We start from the raw sequence: 25,691 nt of genomic DNA on the forward strand, positions 1-25,691 counted from the left end.
CTCCAGAGTAATGGTAGAACAGGTCTTAGCTAGAAGACAGCAAGAACTCCACAAGGAAGAGAAGCCGCCACAACCAGTACTTTGTGTTTTCCTACATCAGAGGATTATCGGAATAGATAAGGAGGATTGGGTCCAAGTATAACATCAGGACCTGCTTCAGATCTGGGAACACTATCCGTAGCAGCCTCACGAAAACCAGCCCACCAAACGCGGACTGCGATTCCAAGAATTGCATTTATCGGATACCCTGCGAGCGCGGAAACTAAGAGGCCATTGAAAGTTTGCATTGCTGGCACAAGAAACACACACAGCGGGGAGAAACCAGCAAATCCGGAATAGCAGAGCATGTTTGGACTCATCAGCACAACATCAAGTGGGCTCAAGCTGAAATAATTCACAAAAAGAACACTGGTTCAGGAGAAAATCCAAGAAGCCGCGTATATGCTGTCCAACAACTATCAGACTATCATGTCGTGTATAAAATATTACCATCTGATATCAAGTCACTCAATATAATTTCCTTTCAAAAAAAGATAAAAAGATTTCTTTTGCAGCACTGCTTCTATTCAGTGGTTGAGTTTAAAGAATATATGCAACATCTTGAAGTGTCTCTTTGAACACTCCTTTCAGATCCCATTCGCTCGACTCTGTTTTCTCAGAAGTGCTCTGATAACTATTATCACTATTTTCATTTTTTAGATCAGTATGATCATAAATACACTCAACGTGGCAATTTTCATTTGTCGCTACTATGTCCTTTTAGGTATTTTAACTGACTTGCTATAAATGTACTTTTGCATATAACATAGTTAAATGAATATTTTATTCTATTCTATTCTAAAACAACGCATTTAGTTCAAGCTATCGTAGAGATACGTAACATACGGAAACCTCTAATCAAGCGAAAAACGACCAATTCCCGCCAAACGGTCATCTCCCGCTAAAACCAATGAAGCGAAAAGAGTGAAGCGGGGATAAGTGAAAGCACTCGAATGACCTATAAATAGTCAGATCTCGGAGGAATAAGTCCAGTTATTACCCGAAGACGATTGTGGATACTAACAATCGAAACGTCGTGACATAACTTGGTTTGAAATCTTTTAATTTTTATTTTTACATTTTTGTTAATAATTCTTTTTATTTTTCAGCTGCTATTTTTGTTAATATTTGTTAATAATTCTTTTTATTTTTCAGCTGCTATTAATATTTCAATTCTTTATTTGTTTGGTTGTTGCTTGTATGTTATTTTTCTGTAATTTCAGTTTTTTGTGTAATAAAATTGTTATTTTCGGTTAATTTTGAAATTTTATAAATTTTTTTCAGGGTTTTCAAATCAATTTATATTATATTAGACAATGGAAGTCCGAACTGATGAAATAAACCACGTTGTCAACCACCTTCAAACTTTCCTGTGATATAATAGGTTGGTGAATGATTGTTATCTTAGGAATCTGAATGTCATATATAAATGGCTACTGAAAAGTATATTTAATAGAAAAAAACTCATTCAACTTATTCAAAGAAGCAAGTGTATGTGATATTCGATACCTTTTTTGTATGAGCATACTGAGTGATGTTAAAAAAGGAAACATCAAAATAGAACCAATCATTCACTCCTACAATACTAGGAAAAAGGGAAACTCTTTAAATGTACCACGATGTGAAAAACTATAGGACAAAGAAACGCAACATATCTCGGACCACGCTTATACCAAATATTACCAGGAGAAATAAAAAATATCAACAGTTCTTCTATGCTTAAAAGAGAAGTGAAGAAATTTATTCTGAATACCGATAGAATTTTTTTTCTGACTTCATTAATCAATCTATTCCGAACAGCAATTTAACATAAGCAATTATTGAGTAGATGAAAATAACTACGTATTCTGTCTATAACTACTGTTTCAGTTAATATTAGGTTTATTCATTAATTGATTGATCACTCATTATTTTTTAATGCAATGTAAAGTAAAAGTATTTATACACTTAACATAGTATTTGAGTAAGTACGTTTTTTTACTTGATATTCATATAATGTCATAACTAAGTCTATATTTTTTTTATATATTGATTAGAAAACACACATGTGTATACTTTTTAATATCTTGTAGTAAATTTTTGTCGCTAGTGGGATGTTTTGTATGGTGTTACCGTACGGTAACGCCACTATTCAAAAATATGCCAGATCCAAACATTTCCATAGGAGAAATTAAATGTTTTCTATCAATACTTCTGATAAGTGGATACTCGGTACTTCCAGGAAAAAGGTTTTATTGGGAATCGCAGGCTGACGTCAACAATTCCATGGCTAGCGGAGCTATGAGGAGAGATCGTTTTGTGCAAATTATGCGCTGTATACATTGTACCGACAATTCTAAAGCTGATCCTAATGATAAAGTGTGGAAACTTCGCCCCTTCATAAATAAACTGAAGTCAAATTTTATTCAACATTATCAACCAGAAAAGAATATGAGCTACGATGAAAGCATGATTCGTTACTATGGACGACATCCATGTAAACAGTTTATTCGGGGAAAGCCCATACGCTTTGGATATAAAATGTGAGCCCTGAATACAACTTCTGGTTGGTGGAACCGACTTGATGGATGAAAACCTGTCAAGGTACAGAATAGGCATTAGAAGCAAAAAGTGGTGGTGGCCAATTTTTACTTGGCTCATTGATGTAGCGGTCATAAATGCATGGCAAATCCATAAGAAATCAGGTGAAAAACTAACTCAACTTGAGTTTCGGAGAGAAATTGCAACCGGCTATTTACAAAGTTATGGAAGCGCTCCTAAACCTGGGGGAAGACCTGAAACATCAAAATTGAGTCTATCTTTGAACAGGATTTCAGATGATGTCAGATATAATGGAATAAATCACCTAGTTATTGAAATTCCTGCAAAGAAAAATAGAAGGTGTGCAGGAGAAGGCTGCATATCCAGCATACGAACAATGTGCGGTAAGTGTGATTTGGGTCTTTGTATTCCTTGTTTTTATATATTTCACACCAAGTAGTCTATGTATTGTATACCTTTAAAGAAAGTGATTTCTGTATGTTTTGTATTTTGAATAAATTGTCTACCCAAAAGCCTAGCGTTACCATACGGTAACGGTTTTTTTCAACAAAACTTTGGTATTTTTTGCAAAAATTTGTCAAATGTCACCTATAAAAGAGCCATTGTAGCCTTAATCTTATGAAAATGTCCTAATAATCCAGTCATTTAAGCTTAAATTAGGTAAGAATCTCGGAATTCGAGATACCCAGCTGTAAGTCTGTAAATACTTGTATATTGACACCCTAAAAGATGTCTCAAAACCTACATATGGTAGGGTGTAAGCAACTATTAAATTTCAAGGTCAAAGGTCACAAAAATCAGTTTTTTGCGCTTTTTTGGAAATATCTCATTTCCTATGGGTTTTTTGCTATTTGTATTTATTATCAATATTGTAGAATACAAAATTCTCTACAAATTTTGTTGAGAAAAAATTTTTATACGGTGAACCGTTTTCGAGATAGAGGGCGGAGAGCGCGCGTTCACAGCATCATTTCAAGTCAACCGGTGCCTCCCGTCGAAAACGCGCCATATATAGTTGATGAACTATCGATAAATCAATGATTATAAATATTTGTCAATTTTTATCAACTATTATATTATATTTCATCATTTTCTTCATGCATTAAATCTATATCTATTCATATTGTATGGAGCAGAGAAGATAATTTTTCTATTATTTTTGATAAATACATGAATTATTTACAAAGGCATTACAGTTCCAAAATAATTGTTGTATTTGACGGATATTCAGACTACAGTAAGAACGTAAAAGCTATGGAGCAGCAGAGAAGAACTGCTGCACTTTCAAAAACGTATGAAGTTTGTTTCGATGAAACATTGGTTGTACCAGTTACTCAAGAAAAATTCTTATCAAATCGAAATAACAAAGATAAGTTCATTAATATGTTAATTGAAAAATTACAAGCTGCAAATATTACTACTAAACAAGCCAGAGATGATGCGGATGTTCTTATTGTTGAAACTGCAATTGAAGAATCAAAGTCTAAAAAAACTGCAGTTATAATAGGACAAGATATTGATTTACTTGTCATTTTAATTGGGCGTACACTGTCTTACGAACAAGAAATTTTCTTTAAAAAAGTTGGGAAAGGTAATGTAAAAACGGAGATATACTCGACTAAAAGTTTTGATAATTATCCTCATTCTGAAAAACATATTTTATTTCTGCACGCATTAAGTGGCTGTGACACAACTTCTGCGCTTTTTAAAAAGGGAAAAAAATCATTTTTAAAAGTTTTTGAGAAACTGACAAATTTGGATGAACTAGCTGCAGCATTTGAGAAAGAAAATTATTCGGCCCAGAGATTATTAGAGAGTGGAACTCAAACCTTATTGGCAGTCTATAATGCTCCGAAATCTGTGAAAAGTCTCGATCATCTTCCTTATATGCATTACGTCAAGTCTACAAAACCTAATAAACCTGTGCAGCTTTCAAATATTCCACCAACAAGTGCAGCTGCTTATCAACATTTCAACCGTGTATATTATCAAGTTCAAACTTGGTTAGGACATGATTTGGAACCCCAGGTATGGGGTTGGGCAATGCGAAACGATTTTCTGGAGCCTATCATGACAATTTTACCACCTGCTCCAGAAGATTTGCTAAATACAATTTTCTGCAACTGCAAGAGTGGTTGTGGTTCACGATGCGGATGCAGGAAAGCGGGCTTGCAATGCTCTTTAGCTTGTGGCCAATGTAATGGGCAAGCTTGTCTCAATGCTCTACAATATCAGAGCGACATTAACGAAGATGGAACCTTTGACCCCGAAATCATGGAAGAACTTGAGACAAATGTCGTTGAAGACGATAATGAAGACCAGTTTCAAATTTACCAGTAGCCAGAAGACGACGATGAAGAGGAAGAAGATGATTTAAATTATAAATTGTAGTTTTTGTACCCTTTATTCCATTTCTTTACTTTCAATAAAAATAAATGTATTCAATGATATTTTTTAATAAAAAGATTAATTCATAATTTATTTGTTTTTTTTTCATCATGTAAGAAGTTATAAATATTAATTAGGTTAAAATTCAAATATAATTCCTATATTTTCATTAACAATTCTGCAATTACATGGGCAGGTAAGTGTCGTTAAATAAATTAATACTAAATAAAAAGTGGATAAGTTAGGAAAAAAAAGATAAAATATAATATAATAGTTAATAAAAATTGACAAATATTTATAATCATTGATTTATCGATAGTTCATCAACTATATGGCGCGTTTTCGACCGGAGGCACCGGTTGACCTGAAGTGATGCTGTGACCGCGTGCTCTCCGCCCTCTATCTCGAAAACGGTTCACCGTATAAAAATTTTTTTTAAACAAAATTTCTAGAGAATTTTGTATTCTACAATATTGATAATAAATACAAATAGCAAAAAACCCATAGGAAATGAGATGTTTCCAAAAAAATCGCAAAAAACTGATTTTTGTAACCTTTGACCTTGAAATTTAATAGTTGCTTACACCCTACCATATGTAGGTTTTGAGACAACTTTTAGGGTGTCAATATACAAGTATTTACAGACTTACAGCTGGGTATCTCCAATTCCGAGGTGAACTTACTATAATGACTGGACTATAAAAATCAAAAGTACAAAACTTCGGTCTTGAAGGGTTAATTCATAACATAGTCTCATCACGAACAAGCTATAGATTTCTATGGCTTCTGTGATTATCTTGTTTATTTTCGATAGCACTCCATGTAATTTATATCAGTCTATGAGAAAATAAACATATTGATATTATTATTAATAATTGTGTGCTCATTTTGGGCTCCATAATTATGATATTGAAGAATTTTTTGCTTCTCAATTGTGTGACTACATCAGCCATACATGGAAAAACTGAAAATAGTTTGTTTGGAAAATTCTTCAAGTGTTGGCGGATGAAAATATATTGAGAATTGTAGGCTCATTTCAGGCTTCTGTTCCCAATTTCTTGTGTTGCTTTTTAGAAAATCAGTGGGTTCAGCTAACTGAAGAACGGCCAAAGTGGTGCGCTGTAACTTGAAGTAGAAATTTGGGAATTTTTTTTACATACAACCAGGTTTATTACCCTAATACATTGTTTGCTGCTTGGGAGAAGTCTGACTTTTCTTTCAAGTCTACGGAAGATACTTCACTCTCATAGGTTTACTTCTATCCAAAACATTTCATTTTACTGTCCCCACTGGAGAATGACTATGCATTAAATTTTTTTTTTAATTTCAATTCAATGAAAGTTTGACCCCACATCCTACTAAGGCAACTCACCTTCTGAATCCGTTTGCCGGAAAAGGGAATCTGAATCCACTCGGCGCTTGAAGAGGAACCGCCATCGGAGCTGGTCCTTGGACAAGAGGTACCTGTCCAGGAATACCGGGAGGAGGTCCTTGAAACACGAATCCACTAGGAGGCACTATATTATTAGGAACCACTGTTTGCAAAACAGGACCGTGGTGAGGTGGTAACATTTGTGGTGACACAATGGCAGGGTTCGGAACCAAAGGAGACATGGGGCTGATAACACTCTGAGGCGATTGGACCGGCACAGGGGCTCCATTCTGAAATGTCGTATAAGGTGGAGGTTGGTGGCTGTTTAATAAATCTGGAAGTCTGTCGTTGCGGGAAATCGTATCGTTACGGGAACTGGGTATATGAGAGCCGTTTTCAGAGGAATGACGATGGGTACCGTTCGATCGGCGGTGGTGACGTCTCTCTCGACGTTCGCGACGCCTGTGTTCTCTCACGCCTGAGGATGATGAGGATTCGTTGCTCACTGTGGGAAGCACTGAAATTTCATCCGTTTGTGCTTCAGTACTAGTAAATGTTCTAGCCGTTGTACGAATTTCGTTGGTGGACCTGTTTTGAATACTAGCCTGGTAATTTTGTTGAGGGCTCGTTAGTACTTGGACTGTATGTACAGCCGAGTTTGTTCTGGCACCAGAATTGAATGGTGGGTTGCTCGGAGGAATCATGGTACTGCTAATAGGTCTTGCGTTATGCACGAGTATTTGGTTGTCCGATAAAGTAACTGGAGGTGGGGACCAAAAGTTCGACATCGTATTGGTACTAATGGTACTCGTGCCCGAGGAAGCTTGAAGGTCAAATAAAGTAGCTCTGTTAGCAGTGCTTTGACTGGGTATATGAATAGAATTGCCATTTGATTGAGTATTATGAAGAATAACTTGTGTGGTACCAATAACAAATGAAGGTGAATTAGTTGAAGCAGTGTTAGCAAAACTATTCGGGGGAGAAGACAAAAAATTTGAGCCAAGAGGCAGAACCTGTACATTAGAAACCGCATTTCCTTGAACATTGCTCAGAGTATTCAGACAGTGTATCGTTGGAACTGAAGAAACGACATTAACAGGCACCGCCCTGTAAAAGTTGACATTCACATTACTGATATTACTCGACACTTGAGAATTGTTCTTTTGACTGAATCTCGTATTATGTATGTGAGAGCTAGGAACAGTTGTAGTTGTAGTAGTTGTACTACTTTCGTGTCTAGCGACAACTGGCATCGATTTGGGTACGGAACAACTTCTCGAATGATTGATTTGATGAAGGTTGCTCTGGTCTACTTGAGAGCTGTGGCGATAGTGACTGGGAAACGAATTTCCTGGCTGAGAAAATGAATTGTTATATTTCGTAAACTGGTTGGATGGTTCCGAAATGTGTCTTGCATGATTAGGAAAGATAGCGTTACCATTTCCTGAAGATCTATTTTGTATGGTACTAACTGGTACCGAAGCATACCGCGCATGGTTTGGCAATCCGACAACATTCACGGAGCTCAAATTCGTACTATCCACATTTTGAAATATATTCTGTTGATTCGACGAAGACACATTTGTTCTCAACCCATTTTCGGCGGTACTGATGTTCAACACGTTAGTTTGTAACACACCGGGAGCGTTTGACGACACATTCACTTGCATATCACTTCTGTTTACATCACCTGCATTCGGTACACTAGCCACTACGCACTCTCTCGAGGTCTCCGTCAAACTGAATACATCGCTTAGCCAACTGGTTGAACGAATCGTAAGCGCGTCACATGACTCGAAGCGGAGACTCGATTGGTTGGTCAGGTTCTCGGCTTGCAGGTTAATAACCATTTCTGAAGTCGAAGTTGGAAGATGTAGGTCTGTAAAACTGCAGTGTACTGAAGTGCCATCATTCTTTGTGATTTCATCAAGGTCGTTACAGGATGATGATGGACTGCAGCTACAGGAACTGGAACAATCGAAATATATTAGCACCATCGATTTATGTCGAACCTTTACAATTTGGACGACTACCTACATAATCTGATTTGTAATGAAATTTTTATTTTCAGTAAAATGTTGATATTGAAGAAGACGCAATAGTATATTGTGTAACAAGTGCGTGAAATCGACTTTTTTACACAAGCGTGGAATTTGCGACACGAGCCCTCAGGCGAGTGTCGCAAACAACGCGAGTGTAAAAAAGTCTTCACGCACATGTTGCACACTATACTTTTTCTACGACCATACAGAGAAAATTAAGCACCATTAGTTTAAAGAGCTTTATTGAATTTCAGAATAATTAGTAAGTACCTATATTATAAAATTAACAATTAATTCTTATACTGAGATTATTATTTTTGGTTTTCATTCTGATGTGGAATAATAATGATTATTAATAGTAATATTGGAACCTGTGACCATTCTAAAACTTACACCTGCAGCATTTGATTTTTCTATTAGTGTGTTTCTTGACTTGGAAGTTGAGATGATAGAAGTAGTGGCGATAGGGGCTGAGGAAATTTGATTTTGAGGCGATAAAATTTTATTTGCCACATCAATTTTCTGAGTAATTGAGTTTTCTATATAATGCTCTGCCACTGCAGAGGATTTCCATCCTCCATGTTTTTTTAAGGTAAGCAAATCGCCTCCAGCTTCTACTAATAACGTGGCGGATGACCGCCTAAAACAGTGGCCTGTATATTGTTCAGCATGAGGTAAATTTAGGTATTTTGCGATTACCGAAGGAACTTTACCAATTTTATTTGTACCAACGATCTGGCAGGTACATTTTCCACCTTGATAATTAATAAATAATTTTTTTTCTGCGTATTTTTGCGGACGGAGTGTCGTATATTTTCGGTATAATTCAAGATGTTCCGTGATGATAAATTTTCTTGAGATTTTGGTTTTTGTGTCATGGACGTTTACTATGAGTATTGTACCTAAATCTTCAATATCATCTAATTTCAGTTTATACAGTTCATCTCTTCTAAGAGCTCCAGCAAGTCCAAATATTAGTATAACCTAAAAGAAAAAGAAATTACAATATAGAAACTAAAAAAATATTATGGCTGTCAGAAATCAAACCCAGGTCCTTGGGCGCGCGAGGCCGACGCACTACCGCTGAACCATTCGTATTTACAAATATATGTGTGAAAACGCGATTCTCAACGCCCAATTTAGAATAATTTGGAAGATCATAGTTAGATATCACATTAACATAGTTTTAGATAATATATCTGATTTGGCCAACTATACTTATTAGGATCTACTTTATTTATAGATATTTTTTTCTATTTATTAAATACTACCGTGAGACATTGAACTTACCTTGGTCAATAAAAATTTTTCGTCAGGAGCTTCTTGTATAAACTTCAGTATTTGTTCTTTCTCCAAAACTCTGTATTTTTTGGGAACGTATCCCTCACTCTTCCTTTTTAAAAAAGCACGTACCTTAGGATAGTCAATATTTATGTTTTTTTTAATGCTGATGGTACTTTTCAGCATTGAGAAATTACTCCAAAGTGTTGCTGCCTTAAAGTTCTTGGATAATTCTGACAAATATGCCAATATTACGTTTTCAGAAAATGAATTGATATTCTTTGTTTTCCTCCATGCCATGAATTTCTCATACGTATTTTCATACACGCTCAATGATTTTTGGGGTAATAAAGTCTTACTAGCCTCATTGGCTGCATCCATAACATCCGGCGGGGTACTTCGTATATCTGAATGATCAAAATCCATTAAAATATAATGTTGAAATATTAATAATTAACTCTCAACAATGAGCTCACAACAATAATGATCAATCTATTTTGACAGTTTATTTATGATTTATTGCTGCTCTTAAACAAAAGATGCACTAAGGCCGCCTATCAGCGAAATATTCATGTATTAGGTCTTATGGACAGACTACAATGTATTTCTTATGAGTATATTTCACACACTGGTAATAAAAACACTTGAATGTACCATGTTATTCTTATGGGTTTATTTCACGCCCTAGGGCGTAAAAATAATTTCACGCACAAGGGCGTGAAATTACATTTTACGATTCGTGAACGGTGTGTGAAAGTACTATTTCACGTACGAGAGTAGAAAAAATATTTTAGATTTTCTGAAAAGTTTCTTCTATTGCAAATCTACAGTGTGTGGTATCGAGAACGGAACAGATAAAAAATATGTATTCTCCAAACAAGCACTAAGGAACTAAATCCAATTGCAGGACACAGTACACAATTTTGGAATGAAAGTCCTAAATATGAAATATACAAATATCGTAATACCTAGCATCATATTCATGAAAGTGCTAACATAATATTTAGTTCGGATGCAAGTGTTGAATATAGAAAATATAATAAACCGTTACATCAAAACCTTCATGGAACAAGAAACAAATTTCAAATAAGTATTTGTTGTTTTTTTCTTATTAGTCAGTGGGCTATACTTGAAAACTGGCAATAAACAAATCGTTCAAGCCAGTCTCGATATACCTACACAGTAGGTTGAATGGACTGACGACTATCAGAAAACAACTACTCCTCTGGCTAATACCACAAAGGGCGTTGGATTATATCCGACAGGTGCAGGAATTTTAAAAGAAAATTTCCTGCATATGCAATTGGCAATACAACTGAAAGAGTCGACCTTCAATTTTGGAACGGGCACACTGTGAAGATTCCGGCACTGACGCCTGTCGGATATAATCCAACGCCCTTCGTGATATTAGCCAGGGGAGTAGTTGTTTTCTGATAGGCGTTAGTCCATTCAACCTACTGTGTAGGTATATCGAGACTGGCTTGAACGTTCATTTCCTTAGAAGTATTTGTTACTCCGTAAACATATTGTTTTTAAAAATGTAATTAGTTTGAAATATTTTGAAATGTCTACATTAATATTTTATTAAAACAACGATAAAAATAAAATAAAAACAACAATGAAAATTAATTGGCGCTCCGAGGCGACTTCATTGATTCCAGTGGCGCATTTGCTTTTTCAGCTGCAGGAAAACCCGGAAAAACTTGCAGCACCACATCATCTGAAGATCTTGATCTAACAATGTCCTCTCTCTTATAAAACAAAATGTAGGATGTGTCCAAAGGCTCCAATAAATTCAATGCATCACCAGAACACTTCGTGACACGACTATCGTCAAACTTAAACCAGTCCGTTTCTTCTTTAACCAATGCGTAATAATAACCAAATTCAACGCCAGAACCACAGTGAACAATTACTGCATGAATATTATAATAGTGGTCTGCTAGGTTGAAATGTTCATCTATTACGAACCTTCCAAAGAGTTTCTTGCTTCCGTTAGAGGTTGAGTCTTGTTTGAAAATCATCAGTGTTATTATTAGATTGACTGGAGCCTCAGCTATACTTGTTTCCTTATAACAGTCAGTTAGTTTGGCGCATGTTTGACAATACAGTCGATCATCACCTGTTAAAAATTCCATTTTCAGATGATTTATCAATAATCTTTGCACGGACTGGTTATTAGTCGTATTAGGAAAAGCTAGATGAAGTTCCAGAAATTCACATAAGTTTTCGGTACTTCTTGAACATTTACCACAAAGTAAACCAGTGAGGATTTTTCCAGCAAAAGATTTACAAACACAAGACGTGATGGGTTGTACGGAATCATTCAGTCCAGAACGGTCAGGAGTATTGATTTTGCTATTGTTTTGCTCACGAAGAGTATTCAAGAAGAACCCCAAGAATTCGGAACAATCCTCTTGTTGTCCTAACGAGTATCTAGTGGACTTCAAAGACTCCAGGAAATCGGTTGGAGGGAAAGATGATACCTTCTTACGAAACTGCAGCTGCATGAACAGTTGTTTGAGTTTGATGAATAAGTAGGAAACATTCCCGTTCTCGTTCATCATTAAAACTTCGTTCTTGAAATTCTTCGTCATGAACAACACTTGTAAAAAGCTATTCATGTAGCAAGTGTTTCCTTAATTATCCAATCCAATTTTCTTCTCTAGATTTTCAGGACAACTCTCTACTGATTCGTAAGAAAGAACACGTTTCACAGAATCTCCATAAGAACCATTTCTCAAGCTGCGATTGATTCTTCCAAGTGAAAAAGGGTTTCGTAGAGGGATCGATTCGGCTCTTGCTTCAAGAAGAGCTTCCACTGAAATGGTTCCAGTTCTACGAGGAATGCACCTCATTTTTTGGGGCCAAGAATGACTCGAGTCCACTGACCGCACTGAAAAAAAGGAAGGTGGATCAATCACTTGTGAATTAACCTTGATAGGAGACTGATAAATATCCACATATCCCGGCTTGTTTCGAAGAGGTTTCAGTTCCGTACTGAAATTAGGGCAATGCATGATCTCATCAAAATTATGTGAAGGAGGAATAGTTCCAAGTACTGAAGCAGCATTGCCACGTTGAATAGCAATACTAATTCTTTCTATCAAAAAAGAGGTAGAACGGTGATCTTTCGTTGCTTGGCCTATTCTCCTTCCGAGTTCATGAACGAATAACAGAGACTCCAGGCAATAAACACCAAAAGTTTCAACCGCTACTGGATGAAACAGATAGTTGTTTCCAAGATTTTGGTATTTTTTCCTTCTCAATTTCTCGCCAGACAATGCTGCAGTTCCAGCAGACTTGGAACTTTCGGCTAGATGGGAAGCCGCGACCGTGTCGACGCAAGTAAAGTCCCATAACACAGGTTTACCGTATTTCCATGGTATGAGAGACATGCCATCTGGTCGTTTACCATCATCTCGACTGGTACCTAAGGGTTCCAGAATTGCAGGAACATCCGCTGACAACATAGCTCGTTTCAATATGTCGTTCACTTGGTGATTTCGAGATGTACGCCCAGCACTTCTCCTGTAACTCAAACTCTATCTAAATAGTGTTCCAAGAGATGCAACAGGTAAAGCATTCAGCCAAGCACCCGATTCCTTGATCATTGCTGCTTTCAGACGAGCCTTATCGAATACACTTATAGATTCCAGAAGTTTATCAGTTATAATGTTCAGAAGAGGTCGGTCCCATACACTTTGTATTTTCATTTTATCTGTAGGAGGAGCAATATTAGTTGCCGCATGCCAAAGTGATTCACCTTCAGAATAAAAAACGTCTTTGATATTGATAAATGGAATTGATAAGATCGGAAACACTATTGACTGATGACAGAAACGCTGGTAAAGCTAAGGAAGAAGCCGAACGTAGCCCTAATCCGCCAAGGTTTACAGGAAGAGTTGCTTGGAGCCATGAATCATTATTGAAATGATTGTTTGTAACATATTCCGTCGTGTGGCGGAGTAGATTATCAAATTCGTCAAGCTCTAACTGACTTGACCAAGTGGGGGAACATCTGAGGGCGTACATGAGTTTTGGAATCGCCAAACAATTTTTCAAAAGAAAAAATGCAACGTGTTTTGGAAGTTCATTCAATCTGGTGGTCAGCAATTTGAGTGATTCCCGTTTTTCTCGAAGATGTTCTGAAAGTGAATCTTCAGAGAGAGGAGCACCCAGAAGACTCCATTTAGACTTTTCCAAAATTCTTATGCCAGGAGCCAATTCCAAAATGGATTCGGAAATATTATTCTTAGTTGAAAGAGTAATCAACTCGCATTTTTCAAAATTTAGTTCAAGTCCAAGATGTTTTGGATAATCAATGATTTTTTCCAAATCCTTTGAAACACTGTTTTCATCGCCAGCGATTGAGCCATCGTCCAAATACCAACAATTAAATTCGGATGATAAGTTTCTAGTGAGTTCGTTGATGGTCAGACAAAAAAGAGCAGGTCCTAAGGGATCACCTTGTTGAACACCTCTCTCAGACAGAATCAGATGTTCACCAAAACTCAAATAGGAAGCTGATTTATAACACTGACTTAAGAAGGGATATTATTCTGGAAACGAATCTTTAACCTTACGAAGCATGATGTTTCTATCAATCACGTTGAAGGCATTTTTGAAGTCTATTTTCAGGAAAATTTTTGAATCGGGATTTGGATGAAGATTAATATATCTACGAGCAGCATGAGCAACAGCTTCACATCCACCTGCAGTACCGAAACCAAACTGTAGTGGACGTAACATCGATCCTAGTTCGTCTTTAATCCTCATACAACCAAGTTTAGCTACCAATCGACGATAAAAGGTACCGACGGCAATCGGTCTTACTCCTCCATCCTTTTTCCGAAGAGCACACAGTGAAGCGCCAAAAAATATAGGACAAATTTCTGGAGAAACCCTACCAGTAAAAATGAAGTTACATAATTTTATAACAGAAGAAAGAAGTTTCTGTCCTGAATTTCCAGAGCTGTGACTAATGAGGTCTTGTATATGACTAGGGCGGAAAGAATCCAAACTACCAGAAGAACCAGAACGAAAAGATTTAATTGCCTCCGATACTTCATGTTCTGAAAATTGGAACACCAAAAACTCTGAAAAATCGTGTGGTAGTTGCGAATCCAGAGAATGTGTGGAGGAATCTGATCGAGGGTGTTTTGATCGGAGAACTGAAAGTGTGGATTCATCGTATTCGGCCAACGTATCACTTGAGCTCAAGATTCTGATAGCTGACCTAATGTCACCATCAGCTATTTTACTCAAAACAAGCTTAGAAAAGTTTTGGTTATATTTCCTTTCATCGATTTGAGATGGAATGACATTGGTCTTGGAATTGAGAAGTTTGATGTGTTTCTTTATGAGAGATGCGAGAGAAGATCTACGGGAGTCCTTGGCATGTGGGATGGAGAACAAAGTATAAGGAAAAGTTAACAAGTTTTCCCAGCTTGTTGGAGAGTTTGTATGTAAGCATTCTTCTATAATTTCGCAAAGGGCAGAGGCAGAGCAATTTCTTGCAGATTTGGGAATCCTTTTTATAATGTGACTGGATCGTTTCAATGAGGACAATTTTTCATGAAACGTAGTATTGAATGACGCATCTTTATTAGAATGAGGCAACAGAACAGAATCGACAGCTTGTGTGAAAGCTGATTCATTCAAAAAGGATTTTGTATTAGAAATTTTATGAACTCTACCATTATGAATTTTGAGACCTTTCGTTGTTTTAAAGGATTTTTCACAAATTTCACAGAATTTGTTATCAAGAGAAAGGCCATCGTTAGTAGTCATTGAAATGAATGATATACAACTATCAACTATACTATATTTTAAGAATACTTAGCTTTCAGTTGAACTGGTCCACTTCAATTGAATTATTTTTCTACTTCCTGAATTTGACGAACTTATTTTAAAATATGACAGTTGTCAGAAAATTTCTTCAAATGCGAATATTTTCCTTATTTCGATGAAAAGTGGCCGAACTGCAAATTCTGTGGGTCTCTCTTATTGTTATGAATTGTGAATTATTTCGGCAGTGAAAAAAAAACAATTTTTTCACGGTGAAAAACACTTTTTTTCACGATGAAAGTTTTTTTTTACATAAAAATTATTGATTGTTGATAATTTTTATTCGGCGCCACGGTTGAACGGCGTTTTGTCGTACTATAAATGAACTAGCATACATGTTGCCATATGTAACACTCAAAATTCTTGATAAATCCGCTCGATACCAGCGCCGAATTAAAATTATCAACAGTCGTTTTAAATGTATCTTTCAAATACAACAAACTTTTTATATCATCAAAAAATTCAATTATTTGTCAGAAATGAGCTTTTTAAAAAGATTGATGAAATAAAATTATACTTGAGAATGTTTTGCACAACGGTTATAACCAAATGTTAAATTGAATGCGTTAAAGTGAATGTTTGTTTGAAGGTGATTGACAATGTTTCATTATGAATTTCATTAGTTCGGACTTCCATTGTCTAATATTATATAAAATGATTTGAAATCCATGAAATGACTAAAAATAAGAATTAAAAAATTAAAGAAGAGGAATAAAAAACCCGAAGACAATTATGGATACCTTACAATCGAAACGTCGTGAATTAACTTGGCTTGGATTCTCTTAACTTGTTGATTTCAATTGTATTTATATTTTTTCAATTTGTTTCATTTTTACTTGTATTTTACTTGACTAATTTTCATTTCAGGTTTTTGCTTAATATAATTGATTTTTCAGATATTAATTTTTATTCCTCTTCTTTAATTTTTTTATCTTCTTTTTAGTTATTTCAGGGATTTCAAATCATTTTATATAATATTAGACAATGGAAGTCCGAACTAATGAAATTCATTATAGTGAATGTTGGAAATATTCAACACTTTCAATAAAATTGAAATATAACAATCTTTATTATTTATAGAAAAATATATAGTATGGAAAGTTAATTTGCTATATTTTCGGTCAAACGAAAGTTTATTTTTATTACCAATAATGTTTCATGGGAAAACTTTGACAGTCATTCAAATATATTCATTGAAATGTTGTTCCCAAACTTACTTTTAGAAAGTGAATTTGAAGTTTCATTATAACTCAACAGTCATATAAATAACTAACATTTTATTCAAAGGTCAAAATTATATGCGGAATTGAAACGTTTATTGAATTTACTCGAATAATACATTCCATTGACTATTGAATAAAAATGTTTATTCATTGCTAAGTTGAACTATATGTATATAGATTATTTTTCAGCATAATATATAGTAAATTAGCGTCCCATTTTCCAATACTCTGAAACAATATTTTCCTTCGGAATCAATAAAAGTTTCAAGTTAGTTCATTAGTCTTTTTTATTCAAATGACAATTTTATTCATGTAACATTTTAAATCAAGTGTCATTTAAAATAGAAAAAATTTTGCGAACATTCGTTTTTAATATGTCCAACAAATGCATGAATCAATTAAATTTAAACAAATAAATTGTTGAATTTCACTAGTTCGGACTTCCATTGTCTACTATGTAAAATAATTTAAAATCCCTGAAACAACTAAAAAAAGAAGAATCAAAAATGAATAGCTGAAAATAACAATTATATTAAACAAAATAAACCTGAAATGAAATAATTGTGAAATAAAATACAAGTAAAATAGAACAATTGAACAAAAATAATAAAAATAAAGAAAGGAAAAAAAGAAAATAAAAATAAAAAGTTGAGAGATTCCAAGTCACGTTAGTTCACGACGTTTCGATTGTTAGTATCTACAATCGTCTTCGGGTGATGACTGGACCGATTCCTCCGAGAGATGACTATTTATAGGTCGTTCGAGTACTTTCACTATTCCCCGCTTTCCATTTTCCGCTTCACTGGTTCCGTGGGAGATGACCGTTTGGCGGGAGTTGGCCATTTTTCGCTTGATGGTGGGTTTCCATATGTTGCGTACTTCTACGCTGGCTTGGCTGAAAACGTTGTTGGACAACATGTAAGCGGCTTCCTTGAATTTTCTCCTAAACCAATGTTCCTCTCTGTGCAAGATCTCAGCTTGGGACCACTCGATGTTGTGTTGATGGGTCCAAACATGGCTATTCCTGATTTGCTGGTTTCCCCTCGCTGTGTGTTTCTTGCGCTCGGCAATGCGAACATTCAATGGCCTCTTAGTTTCATCAATACAGAATTTTCCGCACTCACAGGGTATCCGGTAAATGCAATTCTTGGAATCGTAGTCCGCGTTTGGTGGCCTGGTTTTCGTGAAGCTGCTACGAATAGTGTGACTGGATCTCAAGCAGGTGCTGATGTTGTACTTGGACCCACTTCTTCTTATCCTCTCCGATAATCCTCTGATGTAGGGAAGTGCAAGCACTGGTTGTGACGGTTTCTCTTCCTTGCGAGGCTCCTGCTGTCTTTTAGCCAAGGTCTTTACTACTATCGCTTTGGAGTAGCCATTCCGTGAAGATCATTTTTGATGATGTCTAGTTCCTTCTCGAGACCTTCCTTCGTGTTACAGAGCCCGAAAGCACGGTCTAATAGAGTCTTGATGATTCCTCTTTTAGTTGATTGATGGTTGTTGGATTCATGGTTCAGATACTGTCCCGTATGAATGAATTTTCGGTATACAGATGTTTCCCACTTACTATTGGTACTCTTCAACAAAACGTCTAAGAATGTCAATTCGTTGTGGATTTCCTTCTCCATCGTGAAAGTGATGGAAGGTCTCACGCTGTTGTTGTGTTTCAGGAAGGCGTCTAGTTCAGTATTCCCATGGTTCCATATTATGAAGGTGTCGTCAACATATCTCAACCAGACTCGAGGTTTCTTGTAGGCTTCTTCAATGGCCAGAGTTTCAAACCACTCCATATATATGTTGGCTATGCCTGGTGAAAGTGGCGATCCCATTGGCAGTCCCTCATTTTGTGTAAAGAATTCGTCCTTCAGTTGGAAATAACAGTTTCGTACACAGCATCCTAGTAATTCAATGATTACTTCTATAGGAAGATTCGTTCTCTCTTTCAGGTTCCCGTCTTCGGATAGCTTTCTCTGTATGATTTGGAGTGCTTCTTCGATCGGAACTTTGGTGTAAAGGCTTTCTACGTCGAAACTAATTAGTTGATCTTCCTGTGTGACCTCAATTGACCCTAGTAGTTCGACAAAATGCCTTGAATTCTTCACAGAAGACGACGTTTTTCCTTGTAATGGTTGTATTAACTTCTTTATTTTTATTATTTTTGTTCAATTGTTCTATTTCACTTGTATTTTATTTCACTATTATTTCATTTCAGGTTTATTTTGCTTAATATAATTGTTATTTTCAGCTATCAATTTTTAATTCTTCTTTTTTTAGTTGTTTCAGGGATTTCAAATCATTTTATATAGTAGACAATGGAAGTCCGAACTAGTGAAATTCATCACGAAACATTGTCAATCACCTTCAAACAAATAAATTGTTAGTTGAATAAATTGAGGAATTAATATTACCAATGTTGACAATAAAAAGTAAAACGGCGTTCCATATACGAAGAAGAGGTTATATTATTCCTTCTTGTTGGAAAATTGTTCGCGTTCAGCCTAATCCTAGAAAGGGCAAGAAAAATCTTCCAAATAACTATAGACCAGTCGCTTTGCTATCAGTGATATCAAAAATCATGGATAAGGCCGTGAACCACCATGTTCTCAAATATTTGGAAGGCTTTAATATCTTGAGCGATCATCAATATGGCTTTCGGAAACAAATATCAATAGACAACCTTATATCTAAATCACCCATATTTGGAATAAAGCAACCGAGAAGCATGGAGAGTTGAAAGCTGTTGCGCTGGATATTTTTAAGATATTGTGTATGGCTCTTCAGCTTCCTGAAAGTAAAGTAAAGATGGTAAAGGTATTCGAGATACCTTTACCATCAATGCTGGTGTTTCCCAGGTATCCATATTGCCTCCAACACTCTTTTTATCGAACAGACGTTCAACTATGTAACATTAGTTTGACTCTTTTAATGAGAACACTTTGAGTATCTATTTTAAATATTCAATCGTCATTAAAGAACTATTTGAATTGACTACTAACCTGTATGATAACGATGACGGTGACATCCCGTTGTTCTGATATTCATAAGGCTGCCAGAGTAAGGAACTCAATGCTTCTTCAACGTTTTGATGAAAACTGTCCCTGTTTTTTTGTCGTACACCATAGCGTGAAGAAGACGGGTCAGTAATATCGCACTCATTCGAATTTGAATCTTTCAAAGACCTAGTTGCACCGCCGTCATTATCGAAATACTCATTATTATTATTATGTGAGCAGAAGTTGTCAGATCTAAGAGTGTTCACGTTCAACGTTTTCAAAGTGTTTCTGTCTGCTTTGTTGCAGGAGGCGGCAGGAGACTTCCTGAGACAAAGCAGTTTAGGTAAACTTTGTTTCAAACTACTTTTTTCCACCTTGTTACTCATATTGGAAACGGGAAGGTTTCTCTTTGCAGCTACTAGAACGTTTTCGTTGAAATCTTCCATTAGTTTGGTTTCAACATCAAAGAAGGCATTGTTGTTGAATTCTGCGGATTTGTTTTGTGAGGAGTCAGGGTGGGAAGAGAGATATGAGCGACTATTAAGGATAGTGCGCCAGGGGGACATCGATGTGTTCGGGCATTTTCGATTTAAATGTTTCCGGGCCGGCGATTCCGGAGGACGGCTTTCTTCTGATATCTGGTGAAAAGTGGCCATTATCGCTTACTTCGGAGCCGTGTCTTCATCCTGAAAACAAATAACAATAATTACTGATGCATTCAGTTGTATTTCTTTGTATGAATGTTATGTCTTTATCATTCTATTTCTCCATGAATGTGGATATATAGTGTAGTTCACGAGTTGAAAATTGTGAAAAATGGAGGTAATGGTCTTGAAAATACGTGCGACGGCTCATTCGATCCGGAATGATATCTAGAAAAATGTGCTGAAACCGTTTTTTTAGCACATACAAAATTGAAAAAGTTATGAATAAATTAAGATTTAAAAAAAAAGTATTTCAGTTTTTACAAATATTTAAAAATCTATAGGAATTAAGAAATTTAACAAAAAGATCCTCAAAGACGAGCAAATATCCAAAAAATGTCCCACCTCCCGAAACTCTATATCTCTATAATTTATAATTTTTTCAACTATTAAATAATAATTTAAAAATGTATGAAAATCTGGGTGTATTCTGAATATGTATTATAATGTAGACACTATACGGTAAACTATCTTTTCGAAACAAAACAGCGAGTTGGTATCAAAATATATTCACCAGAATAATGAGCCTTTTTTCTGAGAATAGTACAGCGAACGTGTCACGAGAGGCAGGCACTAGTAGTAGGGAATATTAATTTATTATTTAAAAATATAAATCTGATATAAAAAATGATCATGTGCTAGTATAATGCCAACAAAGCATTGCTGTTTTGTGAATTGTACGTCGGATAATCGATATCCGGAAGAAAACCTGTTTTTTATACCATTTATAAAACCTCATATATTATGGTAAATTTTCGTTATGTGGACACCCGGCGATTTTGAAATAATTTTTGACTGTACTTACGTATTTTGATGTGTAGATTACGAATCCGAAAAAAAATGGGCGCTCTCCCTTATTTAAAAAGTTACGGTCAGCCTTCTTTTTCACTAAATAAACTATTTAAAAACACAAGCATTTATTCACTAGGTCACCTTTACACCTTATTCCTCCTTCTTTAACACTTTTCACTTCAATAATCAACATTTTTCTTATAAAGATGTTAAAAAATGTACGGAGCTGCTTTTTGGTTACATATCACTGTATTTTACGTTTTTAAGGTTAATGATATGGTTGGTACGACTGATGCAATCCATATTCCTGAAGAAATTCAAATGTTTTTTACCTTCATCCTTTAGATCGTAAATTGGTTTTTGGTGGTGTATTACGAATTTGAAATAGTAGGCGACGGCAAATACCAACCGCTTTTTTCTGAAATGTCACTAGTAACTAACCTAAAAATAGAATAATGTCACCAGGAGAAGCATTCGTTTTTAAATTAAATTTTTTATAAGAAAAATGTTGATTATTGAAGTGAAAAGTGTTAAAGAAGAAGGAATAAGGTGTAAAGGTAACTTAGTGAATAAATGCTTGTGTTTTAAAATAGTTTATTTAGTGAAAAAGAAGGCTGGAAAATTGCCCTTTTCTGAACTTTGAAGGGCCGTAACTTTTTAAATAAGGGAGAGCGCCGCTTTTTTCTTTCGGATTCGTAATCTACGCATCAAAATACGTAAGTACAGTCAAAAATTTTTTCAAAATCGCCGGGTGTCCACATAACGAAAATTTACCCCTCATATTAATGAGGTTAGATGTAAGAAATGTATACATGCTTCGAGAAGGGTGGATTTAACAGTGCAAAAAATAAATAAATATTCATATGTATATGGTCTAAACATGAAATAGTAAACTTTTCAGTCAATTACTATTGATTAAAATGAGATATTACCTCAATCGTTTATTAAATTATATTAATTTAGTACATTTGATTAAATTTATTTCATTACCATCTACATTTAATTCATATTTCACTCGGAAATAAATTTGAAATTCATAATTATTTTAAATTTCTTTTATTACAGTTTGAATCTACTGCTATTCTTTTACTAGAGTATGTATACTAACATGTCTAATTATTCACTTTTTTTCCAGTTACTTTTAAATTACGGCATGCAAGCCAACGTTTTAATGTTACAACATTGTTATCCTTTACAGTTGCCAATTTTAGTTTGCTCTAGGAACACCTTGTGTTAAAAACATTTTTTATTAATTGTACTTTACCATATGTTTATATGAGTGTTTTTTTTTGTACCTTGGGAGCTGTCTGACTTGTCCATTTAGTCCAAGTCTCCAGAAAACTGCAACCTTTTGGGCTTGTTGCGTTTATTCTCCCATCTTCTCATGACACCCATTCCATCAGTCTCGTTTCCTGTACTAGTTTGTACAGGTTCCGTGTTGGATGTTCGTCATATTCTTCTGGCTGTAATTTTGTACGTCCATATATTGCCTGCCTCCTGTGATTCAGTGTTATATGAGGGTTAGGCAGTGTTTGTCCCTACCGAACTACTAGCGCTGCTAGTAAGTGGTTTTTCGTACTTCACGAAAAAGGTTCATTGTTTAAAACTAACAATTTCTGTTCGCAACAACGATCTGCATATGACTAACTTCTCCCAAAATGATAACGATTGAAAAACCCCACACTTCTTTTATATACTATGAATCATGTCTATCCGAATCATGCGATGCAAAAACTCTTTCGCACGATAGTCGGTTCCAATAAAGAAAAAAACTCGCGAAGTGAAATATTGAAAAAGCTGAGTAATTAATAATTAACAATACCTTGTAATATAAACAGGTATAGTATAATATTGACAGTTTTTTTATACAAGGTGAGTCAGCAAGATTTCTTTGGTCCATTGCTATCTGGGAAAACAATTTTTTGAATTGCTTTTTAAATTATTTTCTCGCATACAGGGTGATACAGCCGAGCGTGACCAACTTGGCATTGCCAAGTTATTCCAGAAAAACCTGTTTTGCAGCCAATTTTTTTTTAATTTACCACCCGCATGTCTACAGCAATTGAGTGGATTTTTTCAGGGATCTCAAGTTTCGAAAACAATATATAGGGTGCTCTGTAAAACCGCCCATGTTTCATTCATTTTCAAACAAACATAATCCAACTTTTTTACATAGAACATCCTGTATTTTTTCATTTGTATGAAATGTTGCAACATTTCACTACATTTTTTATTAGAGGTACACTATACAAAAAACAGATATTTTACCCAGTTTTAATAATTGTTGTAACCACAAAAAGTTAATTTATTCACGTTCACTTACTCAATTTTTTTTCCATAGGAACAATAGCGCCTAACTTTTTTATTGAATAGAGGAGTCCAAAAGATGTTTAAAATGGCGATCATTTCGGGCAACACATAATGTCAGTCTTTTTTTGAACGAATTCTCTACACGTTCCAGCATATCCTCTAGGATTTCCCTGGAAGCTTTAGTGATTCTTACTTTCATGTCTTCTATAGATGTTGGAGGAATTTTGTAGACAATCTATCTGTTAAACCTCCATAAAAAAACCATTTAAGTCAGGTTAGGTGATCTGGATGGCCACGATACAGGCCCATTTCTGATCGTTGAAGTATTTCCGTACCTCAGTTTCAAAATGTGGTGGTGCACCGTGTTGTGGCCACATTCTAAGTCTTGTTCGATATGGAACACGTTTTTCATATTCTTTTTCTCTTGATTCTTGCATCAATTGCATGTGTTAAGGATGCTTGCTCGTATCATTCGAGACACGCTGGTTTGGAAAAATCCTTATTCCCCGCTCAGATCTCGGGTACTCACATGGTGACTTTCAACAGAAACGTTGGAACTTCTCGTTATTGACATTACCAGTTATTTCAAATCTTGGTTTTAGAGCCTGAAATACTCTTCTATCTGGTTGTCTACTTTTGAGGAACTTCTCTTTGTAAATCCTAGATGCAAGGAAGCAGTTTTTGCCACTTCCACCAAAGCATAGACCATTTGCAATATATATCTTCCAATACAGAATTCATAATGAAAATGATTCGATCTATACGCGAAAGAAACTTCAACACATGCCGTTATTGACAAATTCCGAGATTCATTTTTTGATGTCAGTCATGGATAACTGGGTTTTTACAGAAAGAAGCAGTATACATATTCTTTAAGTTTTTCACGCAGTTCTTACCGTTGAAACCGCTGATAACTATTATTAGATGGTAAAAAAAAGTTAATGTACTAGCGATTACATTGAATATTCGAAAAACAAATTTGAGTAAGTGAGCGTGAGAGAATACATTTTTTTGTGGTTACAAAAATTACTGAAACTTGGTATAATTTGTAGAATATCAGTACAGGGTGTTCCATTTGAAGAAGTTGAATTATGTCTGTTGTATGTTGAATTATGAACTAACAAAGATAGTATTTATCGATATGACTGCCAAAAAATTGGGGCAGTTCGAAAAATTGTTTCCTCTGATAGCAATGGACCAAGAGAATCTTGTTGACTCACCTTATATTCATCCCTTCGATAATTTCCAATAAAATGATTTCTGGAATATTCAATTAGGATCAGTGAAAGTTCATAGTGAATACTAAACGTAAGTTTCCGATTTGATAAAAAGACGAAAGGAAAAAAAGAAAAAGAAGAAAAAAGGAAATCGAAAAGAGGAAAGACAAAAAATATATATATATAGATGCATATCGTTGTCCACAAAGTAAATTTATATTTATGGAGAATAAGACTGGTGATAAAGTTGAGCCCTGCGGTATCCCTCTGTATGCTTTTTTGGTACCTTGGGAGCTGTTTGACTTGTCCATTTAATCCAAGTCCCCAGAAAACACTGCAACCTCTTGGGCTTATTGCGTTTATTCTCCCATCTTCTCGTAACACCCATTCCATCAGTCTCGTTCCCTGTACTAGTTTGTACAGCTTCCGTTTCGGATGTTCGTCATATTCTTCTGGGCGTAATTTTGTACGTCCATATATTGCCTGCCTCCTGTGATTCAGTGCTTCACATTCGCATAAGATGTGTAGAGCTGTTTCTATTCCTTCGTTGCATAATCTGCAGCTGAGGTCTCCGTTGCACAGCCCCATTTTATTCAGGTGTCCTCTAAGAGGACAATGACCGGTTAGTAACCCTGTAATTATTCTGAGCCGATCCCTACCATATTGAAGTAGTTCTTCAGTTCTTTTCTCGGACGGTTCCCTAATGAAGGTTCTACTGTGTTTGTTGCCAGGTACTTTTTTCCAGTACTCTGTGTGCTTCTTATTGGTCCATGTCCTAATCTGGTTTCGTACCAGTGATTTTGATACCCCCAGAGCTGGTTCAGGAGTTGATGATTCTCATCCATCAGCTTTATCATTACCTGTGATTCCGTAATGCCCTGACACCCAGTACAAAGTTAATTTGTTCCTGTTTGCAAGTTCATTCAGTTCTTCATGGTA

At 35.5% G+C, this 25,691-nt stretch overlaps 1 protein-coding gene across 2 annotated transcripts in view; it reads right to left on the reverse strand.

The window, feature by feature from the left end:
- Positions 1–25,691, reverse strand: part of LOC111516143 (uncharacterized) — a 752,250-nt gene that overhangs the window by 276,630 nt on the left and 449,929 nt on the right. For both annotated transcript variants that reach the window (XM_074184848.1, XM_074184849.1), the window contains 2 exons: positions 19,733–20,415; positions 6,341–8,308 (listed from right to left, as the gene is read on the reverse strand). In XM_074184848.1, coding sequence (XP_074040949.1) covers positions 6,341–8,308; positions 19,733–20,385 — 2,621 coding nt within the window. In that variant the 5' untranslated portion in view covers positions 20,386–20,415. The remainder of the gene's footprint in view (positions 1–6,340; positions 8,309–19,732; positions 20,416–25,691) is intronic.

The sequence above is a fragment of the Leptinotarsa decemlineata genome, unplaced genomic scaffold (genome assembly GCF_025532065.1).
Source record: "Leptinotarsa decemlineata unplaced genomic scaffold, Ldec_3_MD MMD2_tig00026358_RagTag_RagTag, whole genome shotgun sequence".
NCBI classification, from domain to species: Eukaryota; Metazoa; Arthropoda; class Insecta; order Coleoptera; family Chrysomelidae; genus Leptinotarsa; species Leptinotarsa decemlineata.